The sequence below is a fragment of the Morus notabilis genome, unplaced genomic scaffold (assembly GCF_000414095.1).
Source record: "Morus notabilis unplaced genomic scaffold, ASM41409v2 Scaffold848, whole genome shotgun sequence".
Lineage (NCBI taxonomy): Eukaryota > Viridiplantae > Streptophyta > Magnoliopsida > Rosales > Moraceae > Morus > Morus notabilis.
Genome location: NW_010367943.1, coordinates 383,652 through 401,167, shown reverse-complemented (window position 1 = coordinate 401,167; position 17,516 = coordinate 383,652). Strand labels below are relative to the sequence as shown.

At 35.4% G+C, this 17,516-nt stretch overlaps 2 protein-coding genes and 2 non-coding genes across 4 annotated transcripts; 2 read left to right on the top strand and 2 right to left on the bottom strand.

The window, feature by feature from the left end:
• Positions 1 to 3,177: 3,177 nt before the first annotated feature.
• Positions 3,178 to 5,189, top strand: LOC21402800. Its single transcript, XM_010113842.2, has 3 exons — positions 3,178 to 3,440; positions 3,624 to 3,885; positions 4,552 to 5,189. The coding sequence occupies exons 1-3, from the start codon at positions 3,357 to 3,359 to the stop codon at positions 4,884 to 4,886; spliced, it is 681 nt and encodes a 226-aa protein (XP_010112144.1). The 5' UTR covers positions 3,178 to 3,356; the 3' UTR covers positions 4,887 to 5,189.
• An 81-nt stretch (positions 5,190 to 5,270) lies between these two features.
• LOC112094591 lies at positions 5,271 to 5,392 on the bottom strand. Its single transcript, XR_002903618.1, has one exon. It is a non-coding gene; the product is annotated as a small nucleolar RNA snoR77 (small nucleolar RNA).
• A 2,115-nt stretch (positions 5,393 to 7,507) lies between these two features.
• On the bottom strand, positions 7,508 to 7,629 carry LOC112094590. Its single transcript, XR_002903617.1, has one exon. It is a non-coding gene; the product is annotated as a small nucleolar RNA snoR77 (small nucleolar RNA).
• Positions 7,630 to 12,373: 4,744 nt separating this feature from the next.
• LOC112094583 (protein ANTAGONIST OF LIKE HETEROCHROMATIN PROTEIN 1-like) lies at positions 12,374 to 13,818 on the top strand. The gene is made up of 3 exons (XM_024175886.1): positions 12,374 to 12,898; positions 12,979 to 13,210; positions 13,313 to 13,818. The coding sequence occupies exons 1-3, from the start codon at positions 12,374 to 12,376 to the stop codon at positions 13,816 to 13,818; spliced, it is 1,263 nt and encodes a 420-aa protein (XP_024031654.1).
• Positions 13,819 to 17,516: the final 3,698 nt, after the last annotated feature.

Here is a 17,516-nt window from a genome sequence, read left to right as displayed (position 1 = left end):
TTGAAGAAAAAGTGGCACACAAAATTATCATCAGCCTCATTAATATTTGACCAGACCATGTTTGAAGGTTTGAAGTTAAAAACAAGAAAACAAAAGCACAGCAAAAAAAATCATAAATCTTTTTCCAATCTCCGGCGCCGACCGGCTCAGTTGCTGGAGATAGCCATATCAACCAATTTGAAGGTCGGTGATGTCAAATGAGGAATGGGTTTGCATCACCATCAGTCGAGGAGTGGAAATGGGTTAGCTTTCGTCGAGGGGATCCTCGATCGTGGGGATATGGCCGTCGTCGTGCCTTTCGGCGTTGTCGGCGTCAGACCCCAGCGACATCGTGGTTCTTTTATGTTCTAACAACCTGCTTTTCACGATTAAAAAAATAAATAAATTCTGACTATAACAATGACATGGTTTTTTTTAATTATTTTTTATTTTGAAGGCAATGGCATGAAGACTCGAAACACCTAACGAGTGCGTTTTTTTAAAGAGTTATTTGTTCCCTCGTGAGATTGCTTACAAGTTTTAATTATAAGATTTTGTTTAGTTTACTAATTTAAATTTTTAATTTGAATTAATATGTAATTTTATGTAAAAAAAATTTATTATAGTAAAAAAGTTAGATATGATTATTTTTTAGAGTTTTTTACTGTAACAAAACTCGAATTTTAAATTCGAATCGGTGAAATGAATGGAGCTTAAATCTCCTCCAAAATATGATAAGGCTTTTGTGTGTTTTTGTATTAAAGCAAAAGTGAAAAAGAAAAAAAAAAAAAACAAACAAAAAAAACAAGAACAGAGGATGTAATTTTTCGGCAAGAAATAAAAATAGAATTTCAATGTACATTGTTATAATCACGTTTTCCTTATTTATAATTAAATGGCAATCCTTATACAGGTGCTGCCCAATCAGAAAGGTTAATTATTTAATTTATTTTTTAAAATTAAAAGTAATAATAAATATTATTTTATGTAGTATTTTGTATAAGCACCTATACAACCTCATTGTCCACATCATGCTCGCGTGTGCAAGCTACGAGAGACTTATGTTGTCACGAGTCTGTTTGGTTCATGGATTAGAATCATGAGATTATAGCTATTTTTAATTTACGTGTGTTTTTTATGAGAGAAAATACTGTAGCGAACCATGAACTATGATTCGAATTAGAGAACGAATCCTTCAACCAAACAGGCTCGATCAACCCACTTATTTATATGGTGGTTTAAAAAGTGCTATTACTCTTTGGATTTTAGTTCACTGATTTGAGTTTTTTATTCGAGTTAAGATGTGTAAGAGCTTATTTTACTGTAATAAAAAAATTAGATGCAACTGTTTCTAAAAACTTTTTATTATAATAAAATTTAAATTCTAAACTCGAATCGGTAAAATAAATGGAGCCGTCTAAATTTTCAAATTCCAATGTAAGATTATGGTTGTCAAGCTACAGACCTTCTTCTTATATTTAAACTTGGTTCTTTATATTATTGGGGAAAAAAAACAATGGTTGTGTTCAAGTTAAAACTGTAGGGGATGTTTGGTTCATGGATTCAGAACTATGATTCAGAACTATTCTCGTTTTACGTGTATTTTTTATGAGAAAAAATACTGTAGCGAACCACGAATCATGATTCGAATCATGACACGAATCCCCTAAATATGTTCTTCAGTCTCGTGAATGTCATTATTTCTGAATGTTTGTATATTTCTTTTGACGAGTTTGAAATTTTTTTATTTTAAAGGACAATAGATATGGACTTTTCAGAATCTGAGATCTAAAACAAACGGGGAAAGCTTTGTTTAAGGAAAAACCGGGGCATCAAATGGGGAAGCAAATGCGGAATACACCCTTTAAGGAAAAGAAAAAAAAAAAAAAAAAAAAAAAAAACCCCAAAAAACGTCCAAAAAAACAAAAAAAGAAAATTGTAGTAAATAGCATAATTATAAAATTAAATTAATTAAATAAAATATTTTAATATTATTTGAGGTAAATAATAGTTTTTAAGTTATAAATGAGTCATTTAACGTGTAAATGATTCATTTACGACTAATAATAAATAATTTAGTAGTAAAATATCTTTGTATACGTGGAAAAAAAATCTTTTTACCAGTCGTCAACAAAATTATAATGAAAAGATATTTTTACTAGCCATAAATGAACTTTATTTTACCACGTAAATTGCTATTTATTTTAAATAGCTTTAAAATCTGTTATTTACTTCATTTAGTTTCATAAGTCTGATATTTACTATATTCTCTCAACAAAAAAGAGGGAAGAAAAAAATGAGGAATAGTATCATAAGTCTATTGTTTCAATTTTTACTAGTTGTGTTTTGGCCAGTTAAAAAAGAGGAATATTTGGTCGTGTTTAGAATTGATCATGTTTTTGTTTTTCACGTTTTTCGAAACAGAAAAAATGAAAACGTTTCTAAAACGACGTTTGGCGCAATAAAGATAAAAAATAAAAATAAAAATAATTTTTTAGTTTAGTGTAAAATGAGAGAAATGAAAAATGACTTTTAGTCGGTTTTTATTTTTTGTTTTCGTTTTCTCTCTGGAGCAGAGAGAGGGAGACATTAATGGTTTTTTTATACTGAAAATAATCTCTTAATAAAATTACCAAACGCATTTTTAAAAATAATTTATATCTAAAATTAAAAATATTTTTATTTTCATTTTTATATAAAAAATAAAATTATTTTAAAACGAATTCCAAACACGCCTTTGTATCCGGAAGCCTCTATACGGGCCTCTTTACGTAAACTCTTTTACCGAATTCTGAAATAATGGTTTTTTTTCTTCAGATGTGTATTGTGTATGTACTCAAACATTATTTTTCCACACCCCTTTTAAATGTTATTTTCTCAAATATACATCACCTAAATAACTTATGATGCCGTTTTTCCTGTTAACTTATTTTTTATTTTCTCAAAACATGTTTATATAATATTTTTGTCCTAAATTAAATGCTTAAGAGAATGATAAATTATTTTAAAAAAAAAATTAAACCTTTATGAAAATTTTACATTCCCGTACTAAAAAATCTCTTTGACACTGAATACGCACGTGAATGGTGAAAACACGTGCTTTCTAAATTTTTTTTTTTTAGGAATTGAATAAGTTCAAAATTCCAAAAATAATAATAATAAAAAATAAATAAATATAAAATATGGCGGTTGATGGGATTCCGGGCAGCTCCAGAAGGGCCAGAAATTTCCAGAAACAGAGAGAATAGAAGACAAAGTGAGATGTTGCTTTTCAAGACCTGAAAAGAACACGAGTAACAACTGTTTGGGTATTGAATCGTCGATAATTCTGTAAGAAAAGTCTTCTAATTCTCGTCGAAACCAAAGAGAAGAAAGAAATGAAGCGCAAAGACTACGAAGACAAATACGACAATTTCTCTTCAATTTATCTCTCTTCTCCTTCTGCTAAGTCCAGGAGACTGGTACGCACCCATTCTTTCTTAGTCCTTTTTCTTTTATTCTCGAATTTTTGTGAAGAAATTTGATGTTATTTCGCTTAAAATTTCGCCACAGTGATCTGTTTCCTCAAAGTTTGTTGAATTTTTCGATTATGTGATTTTATTATTATTATTATTATTTAAATTTTTTTTTTTGTGAAATTTAAGGATCCGGACTTACTTCCGTTAACAAATGAAGACCCAATTAGCAGTGGAATCTCTGATTCTGAGGTTGTTGAACCTTTAACAAGCTCACCAACAACTGATGATTTGGGTTTGGCTAGTAGGCCGCCTTCTGGTGGTGGTGGTGATTGTTGCAATGAGAAAGCTCTTGTGCTTTACAGTTCAACAAACACTCTTTTTTTCAAGCCCCCAACTTCACCTGATTTCTCTGTCGTTGTTAACTCCGATTTGATCCCTGGTTTAAGGGGTAAGTGGATATTTTTTTATGCTTATTAGTCGTTATTTGTTTTCATTTTTGTGAGTAAGTGGCTTAATTTTTTTATTTTTATTTTTTATATAAGACATAATCGAACCCGCAACCTTCATCAAAACCCGCAACCTAAAAAGACATTTGGAAGAATCATATTTTGAATCATGGTTCGTGATTCGTGACAGTATTCTCTCATAAAAAATATATATAAAACGAGAATAATTCTGAATCATAATTCTGAATTCATCAACCAAACATCCAGTAAGTACTGTGATTTTATAGTCGTTATTTATGCTTTAGAATCCCGAGTCAATGATTTGGTCTATAGTGTCTCATTTTATTTTGCAATTCTGACATTCGAATTTGGCTAGTATGTCGTTTCTTTTGATGCAATTCACACACAACTCTAGACACTTTTAAGGTTTACAAGTCTATCATTCTATTTTGTAATTTCAATGTCCAAGTTCGCAAGTATATCATACCTCATCGCGTCGCCGCCGTAGAACAATCCCAAGTGAAATCAAGCATTTGGTAGAGAACATTGGACATTCACTTGTGACTTGGTGTGTATTATTGAATCGGATTGATTATCAGGAAGGGCATTGGAGCTTCACCTAATTTCATGGCTTCAACTGATCAATATCATTTTTACCATCTGTATAGATCAATTCATTCTGCTGGGGAATTCAAATATGGTCAGACCAATGAAGGATGCATTAATAGCCAAAGACAAGATCACAGATATTTCGGATGATCGTTTGGCAGTTGTTCCTTGGGTTGGAACACGAGCAGGGCCTCAAGTGGCGGGTATGTCAGCGACCATGGAAGCTGAGGAGGTTGAAATGATGGACACCGATGACGATTCTGATGGCAGAGGGACAGCGGCTATTCCAGCAGGAGGAGCGGCAGGTGGAGCTGGAGGATTACAACAATGGCAGCGGGAACATTGTTTGAGACCTGAGCTTGTCCAAAACACTTGCACTCCTGTTACTTGGTAACAAATTGGTTGGTGGTTCTTAGTCTAGTGGTAAACCTGAAATGTTGTGCCTTTTTGATTAAAATGTACATATTGAATTGAATCATGGGTCATGACAACCTCGGTTTGTATGGAACTAAATTGCCCTTCATATTGTATTGAATTATGAAATTTTGGCTTATCCTTTTGGTTTTTTAAATCACGCTACACTCTACAGTTTCAAACGATACTCCTTATTAATCTTCTGCCAAGAGGGTACCTTGAGTCCTGAAGTACCAAATTTACCACGTGGTTGTTACTTTGAACAAACAGTTAAAAAGAAACAAATGAGATACACCCAAATTTTATTTACCACAATTGAAATAAAAATTTAACCGTGAAAAAGAAAAGGGTAAAAAAATCCAAAAATGTACTTAGGCTTACTAGACCAGCTTCAGTGTCAACTCAGCAAGTCTGAAGAGCAAAAGAAATCGCTTTACGAGCAGTTCAACACCTCCTTTGTCACCGAATTAAACAAAGGGGCTGCCTGAATAACTACTCGAACAATAAACTATTATCACAACTTTTTTTTTTTTTGGAAAATATTATGCAAGACCAAACAAACGACTTTTTATGACAAAATTAAATACCATAAAAAAGACAATTAAAAGAACAAAAAAAAAAATTAATCAGCCTAGCCAAAAGAAATTCGCTAAAAAAAAAAAAATCAGTAGCAAATGATGATGGCGAGGTTGAGAGGTTTTTATTGGGAGCTGCATTCATCTCTAAGGCACTGTGTTTTATAGCCAAAGAGCCAAACTCCAGCCCCTTTCGTTCTCTCAAAAACAAATAAAACTTAAAAAAGGAAAATCTCAAATTCAATAGGGAAGCGAATCGATTAACGTAGAAAATAGTAGTCACAGATAGAAGAACCAAAATCTCTTCTTCAGTTGATTCTGCGTTAATCGGCGGAAACCCTAATTCCATCTTCAAGTACGATGGCAATTGGAGTTTCCAACTATTATATAGGGAGGATCTTGTCGGACATTTACGCATTTGCCCCTCCAGAACTTTCGGTTCTCTCATTATTATTATTATTATTATTTAAATTTTTTTTTTTGTGAAATTTAAGGATCCGGACTTACTTCCGTTAACAAATGAAGACCCAATTAGCAGTGGAATCTCTGATTCTGAGGTTGTTGAACCTTTAACAAGCTCACCAACAACTGATGATTTGGGTTTGGCTAGTAGGCCGCCTTCTGGTGGTGGTGGTGATTGTTGCAATGAGAAAGCTCTTGTGCTTTACAGTTCAACAAACACTCTTTTTTTCAAGCCCCCAACTTCACCTGATTTCTCTGTCGTTGTTAACTCCGATTTGATCCCTGGTTTAAGGGGTAAGTGGATATTTTTTTATGCTTATTAGTCGTTATTTGTTTTCATTTTTGTGAGTAAGTGGCTTAATTTTTTTATTTTTATTTTTTATATAAGACATAATCGAACCCGCAACCTTCATCAAAACCCGCAACCTAAAAAGACATTTGGAAGAATCATATTTTGAATCATGGTTCGTGACTCGTGACAGTATTCTCTCATAAAAAATATATATAAAACGAGAATAATTCTGAATCATAATTCTGAATTCATCAACCAAACATCCAGTAAGTACTGTGATTTTATAGTCGTTATTTATGCTTTAGAATCCCGAGTCAATGATTTGGTCTATAGTGTCTCATTTTATTTTGCAATTCTGACATTCGAATTTGGCTAGTATGTCGTTTCTTTTGATGCAATTCACACACAACTCTAGACACTTTTAAGGTTTACAAGTCTATCATTCTATTTTGTAATTTCAATGTCCAAGTTCGCAAGTATATCATACCTCATCGCGTCGCCGCCGTAGAACAATCCCAAGTGAAATCAAGCATTTGGTAGAGAACATTGGACATTCACTTGTGACTTGGTGTGTATTATTGAATCGGATTGATTATCAGGAAGGGCATTGGAGCTTCACCTAATTTCATGGCTTCAACTGATCAATATCATTTTTACCATCTGTATAGATCAATTCATTCTGCTGGGGAATTCAAATATGGTCAGACCAATGAAGGATGCATTAATAGCCAAAGACAAGATCACAGATATTTCGGATGATCGTTTGGCAGTTGTTCCTTGGGTTGGAACACGAGCAGGGCCTCAAGTGGCGCCCCCCCCGAGGATTTTGTACCCACCGGAACTTGGTCACCAAGCCAAGCTCGTAAGGACCGGTTTTTGTGCTTGCTTTCCTATAATCGTACGGTGAAAATAGAAGAGCGTTGCAAAGAAATATATCATCATGCAGAATCCAAAGTGATTACAGCGCAAGCGTTTTACCCCTTTAAATTGTATTGGATGGAACTAAATTGCCCTTCATATTGTATTGAATTATGAAATTTTGGCTTATCCTTTTGGTTTTTTAAATCACGCTACACTCTACAGTTTCAAACGATACTCCTTATTAATCTTCTGCCAAGAGGGTACCTTGAGTCCTGAAGTACCAAATTTACCACGTGGTTGTTACTTTGAACAAACAGTTAAAAAGAAACAAATGAGATACACCCAAATTTTATTTACCACAATTGAAATAAAAATTTAACCGTGAAAAAGAAAAGGGTAAAAAAATCCAAAAATGTACTTAGGCTTACTAGACCAGCTTCAGTGTCAACTCAGCAAGTCTGAAGAGCAAAAGAAATCGCTTTACGAGCAGTTCAACACCTCCTTTGTCACCGAATTAAACAAAGGGGCTGCCTGAATAACTACTCGAACAATAAACTATTATCACAACTTTTTTTTTTTTTGGAAAATATTATGCAAGACCAAACAAACGACTTTTTATGACAAAATTAAATACCATAAAAAAGACAATTAAAAGAACAAAAAAAAAAATGTATCAGCCTAGCCAAAAGAAATTCGCTAAAAAAAAAAAAATCAGTAGCAAATGATGATGGCGAGGTTGAGAGGTTTTTATTGGGAGCTGCATTCATCTCTAAGGCACTGTGTTTTATAGCCAAAGAGCCAAACTCCAGCCCCTTTCGTTCTCTCAAAAACAAATAAAACTTAAAAAAGGAAAATCTCAAATTCAATAGGGAAGCGAATCGATTAACGTAGAAAATAGTAGTCACAGATAGAAGAACCAAAATCTCTTCTTCAGTTGATTCTGCGTTAATCGGCGGAAACCCTAATTCCATCTTCAAGTACGATGGCAATTGGAGTTTCCAACTATTATATAGGGAGGATCTTGTCGGACATTTACGCATTTGCCCCTCCAGAACTTTCGGTTCTCTCAGATCATGGGCTTGCGCCGTTGTATAATAGGGCCTAATGGGTTGGGAGCCCAAATAACGGATTTGCACATGGGCCTTATAGTTCTTAGGAGAGAGGAACAAGTATCAATTTTTTTTATTTGAATTAAATAACACATTTATTGGTAAATAAATTATTTATCTCCTTAAAAAAAAATATTCATCATCAAAATATTATTTATTTGAAAATACTCTATTTATTTTAAACAAGTTTGAGAAAAATGTTGTTTACTCACTTTGCTCATTCTAGCGGCAAGAGCCGATTACAATTTTGCTTACTTATTGGTTGTCTTTCTAATACTGTTTTTATAAATTATGTAACTTCTTAATCAGTTTTATTATTTTGCATTTATCATGTGATCAAATTCTTAAATTTGAATGGGTCGTTAAAAGTATATTCGAAGAACATTCAACTGGATAGGAAATTCATGACGACATATTTGACTTGTAGGAGTCAAATGAACAATAGTAATTTTCAAACGAAAATTCTAGGGGCCCGTTCACTTCATGTATCCCACTCGAATACAGCCCACTCGAATTGAATTTTGGGTTGCGTTTTACGTTCATTAACCAAAACTCGAGTGTGAAACTCGAGTAATAACTCTGATTTCAGAGTTTGGCACACCACTCGTTTTTCCATTACTGCAGTGTGCTTCTACAGTGTTTTCATGTGCTTGAACAGTGCAGATTCCTGATTTCTTCCCGTTGCTGCCTCGTTCCTGCCTCCCCAGTGCAGATTTCTCTATGCTTTTTGCCCGCTGGACCCTGGTTCCTGCCTCCCCCTTCTAATTTCACTCTGAAAAAAGCTATTGTCTGCAGATTTTTAGAGTGAAAATTGACTCTCTCCATTGGGGGAAGGTTACTCGAATCGGTTACTTTGTCGATCCGCAGCGAAAAAAGGTAAACCTCTCCCCTATTTCCACCATTTTTGCTTCGATTTCTTGTTGCATGCCCAACCCTAGAAGTGTTCCCCGCCCCTGCCCTTGAATCTTCATCACGGATACCATTCATCCGCCTCGATGCAACCGGCAAACTCCGTTGGCCGTCTTATTGCGTCGATGTAGAGTCAAACGGAAGAATCTTGCATCTACTGGTTATCTTCCGTTGAGAGGTTACCATCGGCGGTTCCGGTGTCAAGCCGTCGTACGCGCTGCCTCACGATCGCGTTTGGGGGTTTTGATAGACGATAAGCCTTTGTCCTCAACTGGTTCCAACCGGGTATGATATTTCACAACTACTAATCTCCTATATACCATTATTTGTTCTGGATTTGTCATGATCGCACCGTAGTTCTTCTTCGTTTTCACTGATTTGATGCTGAGATATTGGTTGTCGTTTGCATTGTGATGGAAACGTGAGACATATTCCTTGTCGTTTGTATTGTGATGCTAATGTGTAGTGAGACCACTGTTGTCGTTCGCAGTCACGATGTTCTCTTACTTGTTGTCGTATTGCCTCAACTGTTGTCGTTTGTCCCTGTGGCTATTGCATCCCCTGTTCTCGTATTGCCTTGGCTGTTGTCGTTTTTACCTTAGCTTGTTTATTCCCCTGTTGTCGTATTGTCTATCCTATTGCCGTTTTACCTTAGATTATTGCCTACCCTGTTGTCGTATTGGCTGTCCTGTGGCCATTTTTACCTTTAGCTTATTGCCTCCCTTGTTGTCGTATTGTCTCTCCTGTTGCCATTTATACATAAGCTTATTACCTACCCTGTTGTCGTATTGGCTGTCCTATGGCCGTTTTTACCTTAGATTATTGCCTCCCTTGCTATCGTATTGGCTTTCCTGTTGCCGTTTATATCTTAGCTTATTACCTGCCTCCCCTGTTGTCGTATACTATCTCCACTGCCGTTTATACCTTAGCTTATGGCATCCCCTATTGTCGTATATTCTCTCCATTACCGTTTTTACCTTAGGTTATGGCATCTCCTATTGTTGTACTGGCTCTGCTGTTGCCGTTTTTACCTTAGCTTATGGCATCTCCCATTGTTGTACTTGCTGTGCTGTTGCCGTTTTTACCTAGCTTATTGCCTCCCCCTGTGGATGTATTGGCTCTGCTGTTGCTGTTTTTACCTTAGCTTATGGACTCTCTTATTGTTGTATTGGCTATCCTGTTGCCGTTTTTACATTAGCTTATTGCCTCCCCTGTGGATCTACTGCCTCTGCTGTTAGTGTATTGACTCCCCTATGGTTGTATCGCACATGACCGCTTAACAAACAGGTAATGTTGGCAATGATGAAATTGGTTCAAAAATTAGAACACTCGTCGTAGTGGCGTCCTGTAGGCAATGTGACAGTTAGTTATCGCTTCATTGGAATTTATCGAGTGCCTCTGAAGCATGGCAGCTACGTCACTCCTGCTTATAAGGATGATGCTCCGAGTGTTGTTGCGATTTCTCAGCTACAAAATTTCTGAGCCAGTAATAACATTGCCTCACTTGTTACATGTATAAACCAGGTAATAGTACGTTGGTTAATGGCAGTGATGTTCGAAAAATGTTCGGAGCCATTTATAACTGTGTCTAGTCGTTAGATTGTTTCAAATATCTGACTCACGCGTACGGCCATTCTTCTTGTGCGTCGTTACGCTTCTTTCTTTCCTATTTTTAGATGCCGAGAGGGAAACCCGACGATGAAGCCACTCTACACTGGACTGAAAGGCAGAAAGAGGAGTTGCTTATGCGACTCGCTGCCTACAATCGTGATGCCAACGGTCGAAAACCGGATTCTAAAACATGGGAGGATTGGGCGCAACATCTTCAACAGTTCTTTAAGGATCAAGTCACCCCTGCCAAAGTGCAGCAGATGAAAGTCCGACTCAAAGCCAAGTTTGACCATGAGCTTACATTACGCAATAACACAGGACTTGGCTGGGACCCTGTTACCGGTGCTGTGACATGCACTGATGAATATTGGGAAGATTTTGCCAAGGTAAACGTCTAAACAATTATTGTTCTATGGGTAGTCAATTCTTGCAATATTTTGCCAAGGTCATTTTGTTTGCTCATTCATATGCAGAACAAGAAATGGGCAAAATCGGCAAAGAATCAGCCTCTTAAAAATTGGGACTTGTACTATGAGGCCTTTGGTGGTACGAGGGCAAGTGGGGCATTTGAGAAGGGATTGGATAATCCAACGAACATAGATGAGGGTCCAGTACACATCTCCGACGAAGAAAGGGCGACATCTGATGAGGGTGGCAGCGAAGATGGTTTCATTGCCTCCATGCGGGCCGGTTTGAACAATGCAGCTAGAGGTCTCAACATTGCGTCATCCTCCAAAGCGATTGGCAAGAAATCAGCCAAGTCCTCACATAAGGTAATATGTGACCCTGTAGCGAGGGATTTAATCGGCAAGCTTGTCTCTTCTATTGAAAGCAAGCGTAGTAGTCGCACTAAAAGCTCTAGTGCGAATCAAGCTGCGCCTATTGTCGATCTCCAGGACCAATGCCAGGGCATAGTTAGGGAAATGGCGCTTGATGATGAAACCGCAATAATGTTTTTGGAGGCTATTGCTTGGTATCCAAATATGCAGAAGCTGTTCGTGGGAATGAGTGATACTCAACGTAACTTCTTCGTGACAAGAACAATCAGTATGTCTAGGACTCAATCACATGGACCTTTCTCAAACCCCCATGCCTCTACGGGGACACAGTTTATGCCGCCACAATTTCCCAACTTCATGTCACAACCCAGCAGCTATATGCAACCGGCTCCCTTCTATGGCCAACAACCCACCAACAATATGCCACGGCCCCCAAACTTTGGGGGACAACAACCTGTCCCACCATTTCCTACAAATCCCCAAAACTACAATCCCCAACAACCGGCTGCGTATAATCCCCAAACACCATACTACATGCCTCACTTTCCGCCGCAACCGGGACACTTTGGTGGCGATGGCAGTCCAGACCAGCATTGAGTTCCATAAAATATTGTTTTTACCATTGTCTGTATTCATACGATTGAACATCATTTCTCATTTTTAGATTTCAACATAGTATTTGAGTAGACTTTGCTAATTATGTTTACTACGGCCCTGCTGGTGTTGTATTGATTATGGTTATTGAGTTGCATTGCGCAGAACAATATTTATTGATGTACTATGTGTAGTCACCTTTACTTGCGGATCAAATGACCATTTCATATATATTCGTTTGTTATCCTTTCATTATGCATGTCTCGCAGGTAGCAATGTGGAATGCAGGTCCCTCAAACCACGTTCCTGAAAATGATGATAGTGACGACTCAGATGACGATTATGAGATTGCGGCAGTAGCAGTAGTTTTGTGGTATTACTACACATACATGGAAAGACCCCTGCCTCAACCAAAGCATACATCCGCACTCACAGGTATAATGCGTGTTCAATACCTACTTGATGGACATGAGGACGTTATTAGGTCGAAGATTAGAATGGGAAGTGATTGTTTCAAGCGTCTTAGTACGTTACTTGAGCTTAAAGGGCTTTTAAGACCGACTAGGAATATGAATGTGCACGAGCAACTTTTTATTTTTCTATACATTGTATGTCAAAGTTCAAACAACAGGGAGTCACAAGATCAATGGCAGCATTCGGGTGCTACCATTTCAAAGTACTTCCACGCTGTTTTGAAGGCGTTGTATGAGCTCCGTTTTAACTTCCTTACACCACCAAACTTCGACATTATCGATCCTGTCGTAGCCGCGCGTGGAAACAAGTATCTGCCATGGTTCCAGGTATTTTTTCTAAACTAATTACTCTTTAAGATAAATATGTAGAATTGCGTTGTTGTGTATGGTAATTAGTTACTACGTAGAATTGTGTTGGCGCTCTGGATGGTACTCACGTACCATGTGTTCCACCCGCTGCAAATGCTGAGGTATGGAGAAATCGGAAGGGGTTCTTCTCTCAAAATGTATTAGGAGTCTGTTCGTTCGACATGAGGTTCACATACATGTTAGCTGGATGGGAGGGCTCTGCTCATGATGCACGTGTGCTTGCATCCGCAACAGAAACGAGGGAAAAAAATTTCCCTACTCCACCAGAAGGTATGTGTAAGCTTGATCTTTCATTACTTTTCGAAAACTACACGTTTGTGCTTCCATGTGGAACTAATACATTCACGTAATATATTCTAACGCACACAACAGGTAAATATTACCTCGTCGACTCTGGGTACGCAAACAATGATTGTTTCTTGGCACCGTACCGAGGGAGCACTTACCACCTTCAAGAGTATCGGGCAAGGAGGGGTCGGCCCCAAACTCAGCGTGAGCTATTCAATTACACTCATTCTTCCCTCAGAAACTGTATCGAGCGCACATTCGGCGTCTGGAAAGCCAGGTTTCGTATTCTTAAGTGCATTAATAACTACCCGATACAGACACAAATAGATATTCCACTTGTTTGTGCTATTCTACACAACTTCATACATATGTACAACCACAACGATGATCTACTAACCCAATACATGAGAGACGCCATTCCGGTAGCAGAAATTGATCCACTCAACACAGAGCAAGATGTGAATCAAAATCACAATCCTGATCGGGGAAGCCAACAACATCAAAACCGTCCACACCGACGACAAATGCACATTTTAAGGGATGAAATAGCTAATAGTATGTGGGCTGCATATGAGAACAACCGGCGTTGATAGATTAGTTTTTCTGTATTACTTGGTTGCCTTTATAATTGCCCTCCCCAGATTGTTATATATATATATGTTATATATATACATTTATATATATATATATATATATTCTTATGAAGAACAGAAATGCATGCCAATGTGGGAAATGCACCATGTTCACGTTTTTTACATAACAGAAATGCATGCCAATGTTGAAATTAATTAGAGTTTGGCATTTGTGCAAGTGAACACAAAACTCAAGTTTCAAAAGTTAAATAGTCAACACCTAAACACTAAACTCCAAATTTCAAATTACACTCAACTTTTTTGAAACTCGAATCTAGTTTTTTAACTCGAATCATAAAATTTGAGTTAGTGAAGTGAACGGGCCCTAGAAATACCCTCGTCCTTCTTCCACTTCCCAATCACCGAAGTTGTGAACTTTTACGTGCGCAAACAAGCTATGTCCTGTTTATCTTCTGTCTCCTTGGATCTCCTCTTTTTTCACTCTTTTTTGACTATGTATACTTGAAAACCACATCCTTTGCATATATCATAATCTAGATTTTTCACCACATGATTCAAATGATCCTCGTCGCACCCAAACTCTATTGACACCATTTTCCATCTAGCATTACCATATACCGTACCGAGAGATTAGGGTTTATAATTTGAAATTCTTTTTTCAGTTTTAGAAGTTGGGGATCTAAAGGTTTGAATGAGATATGTGCAAAAAATGGTATTTTCTAAGGTCAATTCAGGATTTTGGAAAGACGCCTTCTTTACATTTTCTTATGGCCCGTTCACTTCGCTGATTTGAGTTTGTCATTTGAGTTTAGATGTGATTTTATGTGAGAGCTTTTTACTGTAGCAAAAAAGTTAGATGTGACTGTTTATGAGAATTTTTTACTGTAGTAAAACTCAAATTCTAAACTCGAATCGGTGAAGTGAATGAGGCCTAGTTTATTAAAAGTAGTTATTTATACTTAAATTAGACTTTAAAACTTAACATGGACTTGAAAAAAACATCCAACGCAATGTTTTGGGTTTTCAATTTGGGGGGTTTCCTCAGATTTGGGGATTAGGATATAGGGTCTTCTATTAGGGTTTTTTTTTTTCAATTTTAAAGTATACAAAAATCATTAATATTTTTAAAAATAATAGTACTAAATCCTTTCAAGAAAAAATAAAAGCAGTAAATATTAGATAAAACATGGATAAACATTAGGTAAATAAAGTACTTACTGTAAAAAAATGATTAACTCTTAAGAAAGTGAATATATTAGTAAACAATTAGTAAAAATTACTAAGCATAAAAATTTGTGAAAAAAATAAATTTGTAATATCACAATTAATCGGTCGTCATCTCTTGGATTTGTCTACTTCGAATCGGGGAATTACGACACGTCCTATAATTGTTAAGTATCGTTGTACTATGTGAATTGGGAAATGACCACGATGAAGATTCTTGTAGTCACATTGCTTCACAACTAAGCTCATGTTTGTTTAACTAGTTTAGTTCAGTTAAATCCAATTTGAACAGTGAGCACGGTTTGAATTGACATTTAGTAATCATGTAGTTTGAACTATATTTCCCATTTGAACTGAGTTAAACGGCCCGACTTAGAGTTTGCCCGACTTAGAGTTTAGCTCCCCCTCAAGTTCAACGGTTCAAACCATTTTTTAAAGGTAAAAAGTACCCACTATCTTTGCTTTTCACACCTACCAAACACAAATTTGAATTTTATTTTATGCTCAAATTAAAACTTTAAATACACATCTAAACATCAATTCAAATTATAATTTAAACCACACAGTTTAAATTTTTCTGTTCAAATTAAAAAGTTAAAACCAATAAAATTCAAACCAGCGCAATAAACTGGGGCTAAGTTTAGCGACTAATGTCTAGAGTCTCGCTGTGGTCAAGGTTTTGTCTAGTGTAGTTTAGTTTGATTGAAATAGAACAAGATTGGATTTTTTTAAGGATTAGTTAATTCTAAATGAAACATATGTTCTGATAAATCTTTAAGATTCAAATTAATATTTGGGAGATAAGAAAATGAGGACAATTCAAATTATAAACAATGGTTTAAATCATTGATTTTAGAATTGGCTTCTCTCTCTAAATTCAAGCAATCTGAATTGTTTTTATTGTTGAAAACAATTAGAATTTGACTTTGTCACTCTCCTTAACTTTAAGCTTAAAAATATTATAATTTCTTCATTTCGATTCTAAATGAGATAATTTTTTTCAATATGTTCATAATGAAGAGATGAACAAATTCCCATTTATATTACATTTTTTTTAATGACATTTACAAGGAGGTTTTATAAGAATTGTTACAAAACTCTAATGACAGTTTTAACACTTTATCTAAACACAATTTAAATTTTATTTTTAATTCAAATTACAATTTATTTATGTATCTAAACACCGGTTTGTATTGTAATTTAAATTAAATCACACAATTTAAATGGCGAACCAAACAATGCCTTTATCTTTTCTTACTTACTAGCCTCGTTCATTTCACCGATTCGAGTTTTCAGTTTTAAGTTTCTACAGTAAAAAACTCTCATAAAATATCACATCTATCTTTCTTTACTACAATAAAAAGTTTCAAAAAATGTCACATCTCAGTTCGAATTAAAAGCTCGAATCTATGAAGTGAACGAGTTCTAAATATTGAATATTGAGATGGATCCGATGTTAACCAGATAAATCCTTTATTCCGAATATTTTGATAAACAATGCTTCTTTATTAACAACTAAAAATTAAACACGCAAACAAACACCTAGTACCTAAAATTAAAAATCTCAAAAAACAACCTCAAGTATGCGAACTCGAACCAGCCTAGCTACTAATGTATTTCATTATAAATACTTTTTTTTTTAAAGAAAATGAGTAACCATTCGTTAATAGATTTATGTAATATAAAACATATTTTATTTTATACTTAAAATTGATTTTTTAATTAAAGAGGTAAATGATCCTCTTTTTTTCTAAAAATAAAAGGTAAATAACTAATATCATTATTCTTGTGTCTAGAAGGTGGTTTCTCCACCTATCTCAATTTATGGTTTTGTCTCCCTCAGTTAGTGGTTAGATTCCCCACCACTACTTGTATGAGGTATATGTGTATGGTCCATTATAAGATTAAAATTTAGCTCATTTTGAGTCGATTCTTCACGGCCAAATGTTATAGAGTCATTTTTAGGATGAATCCTCTCTATTATTAAATTAAGAGTGCGTTTTTAATGTCTAATCTTATGAATGACACCTATTTTTATGACTTTAGTAGAATTATATATTTTAACTCTTTAGTAGTCTTTTAATAAAATTATCAAATTTACTTTAAAAAAATATCAGACTAAGACTTTTCGACTGATAATAAATATTATAATATCGAATATACTTTTTCTTTTTACTCAAATAAAACGGAATATACTTGATCATCTTTTTCTTTTTCCTTAAGAACGGTACTTTAGGAGAAGCCATTTATTAGTCGTTCGAATGGTTTTCTTTCTAAGACAAATTATGTACGTACTTTCTTTTCCCTTTTATTTTATCCCACTCTTTTTTTTAATATTAAAACCATTTTAACTTTGCGGTGACATGAGAAGGTAGAGGAACCAGCAAATTAGATCCCGTTTTTTTTGCTGATTTGAGTTTAGAATTCGAGTTTCGCTACAGTAAAAAGCTCTCAGAAACAGTCACATCTAA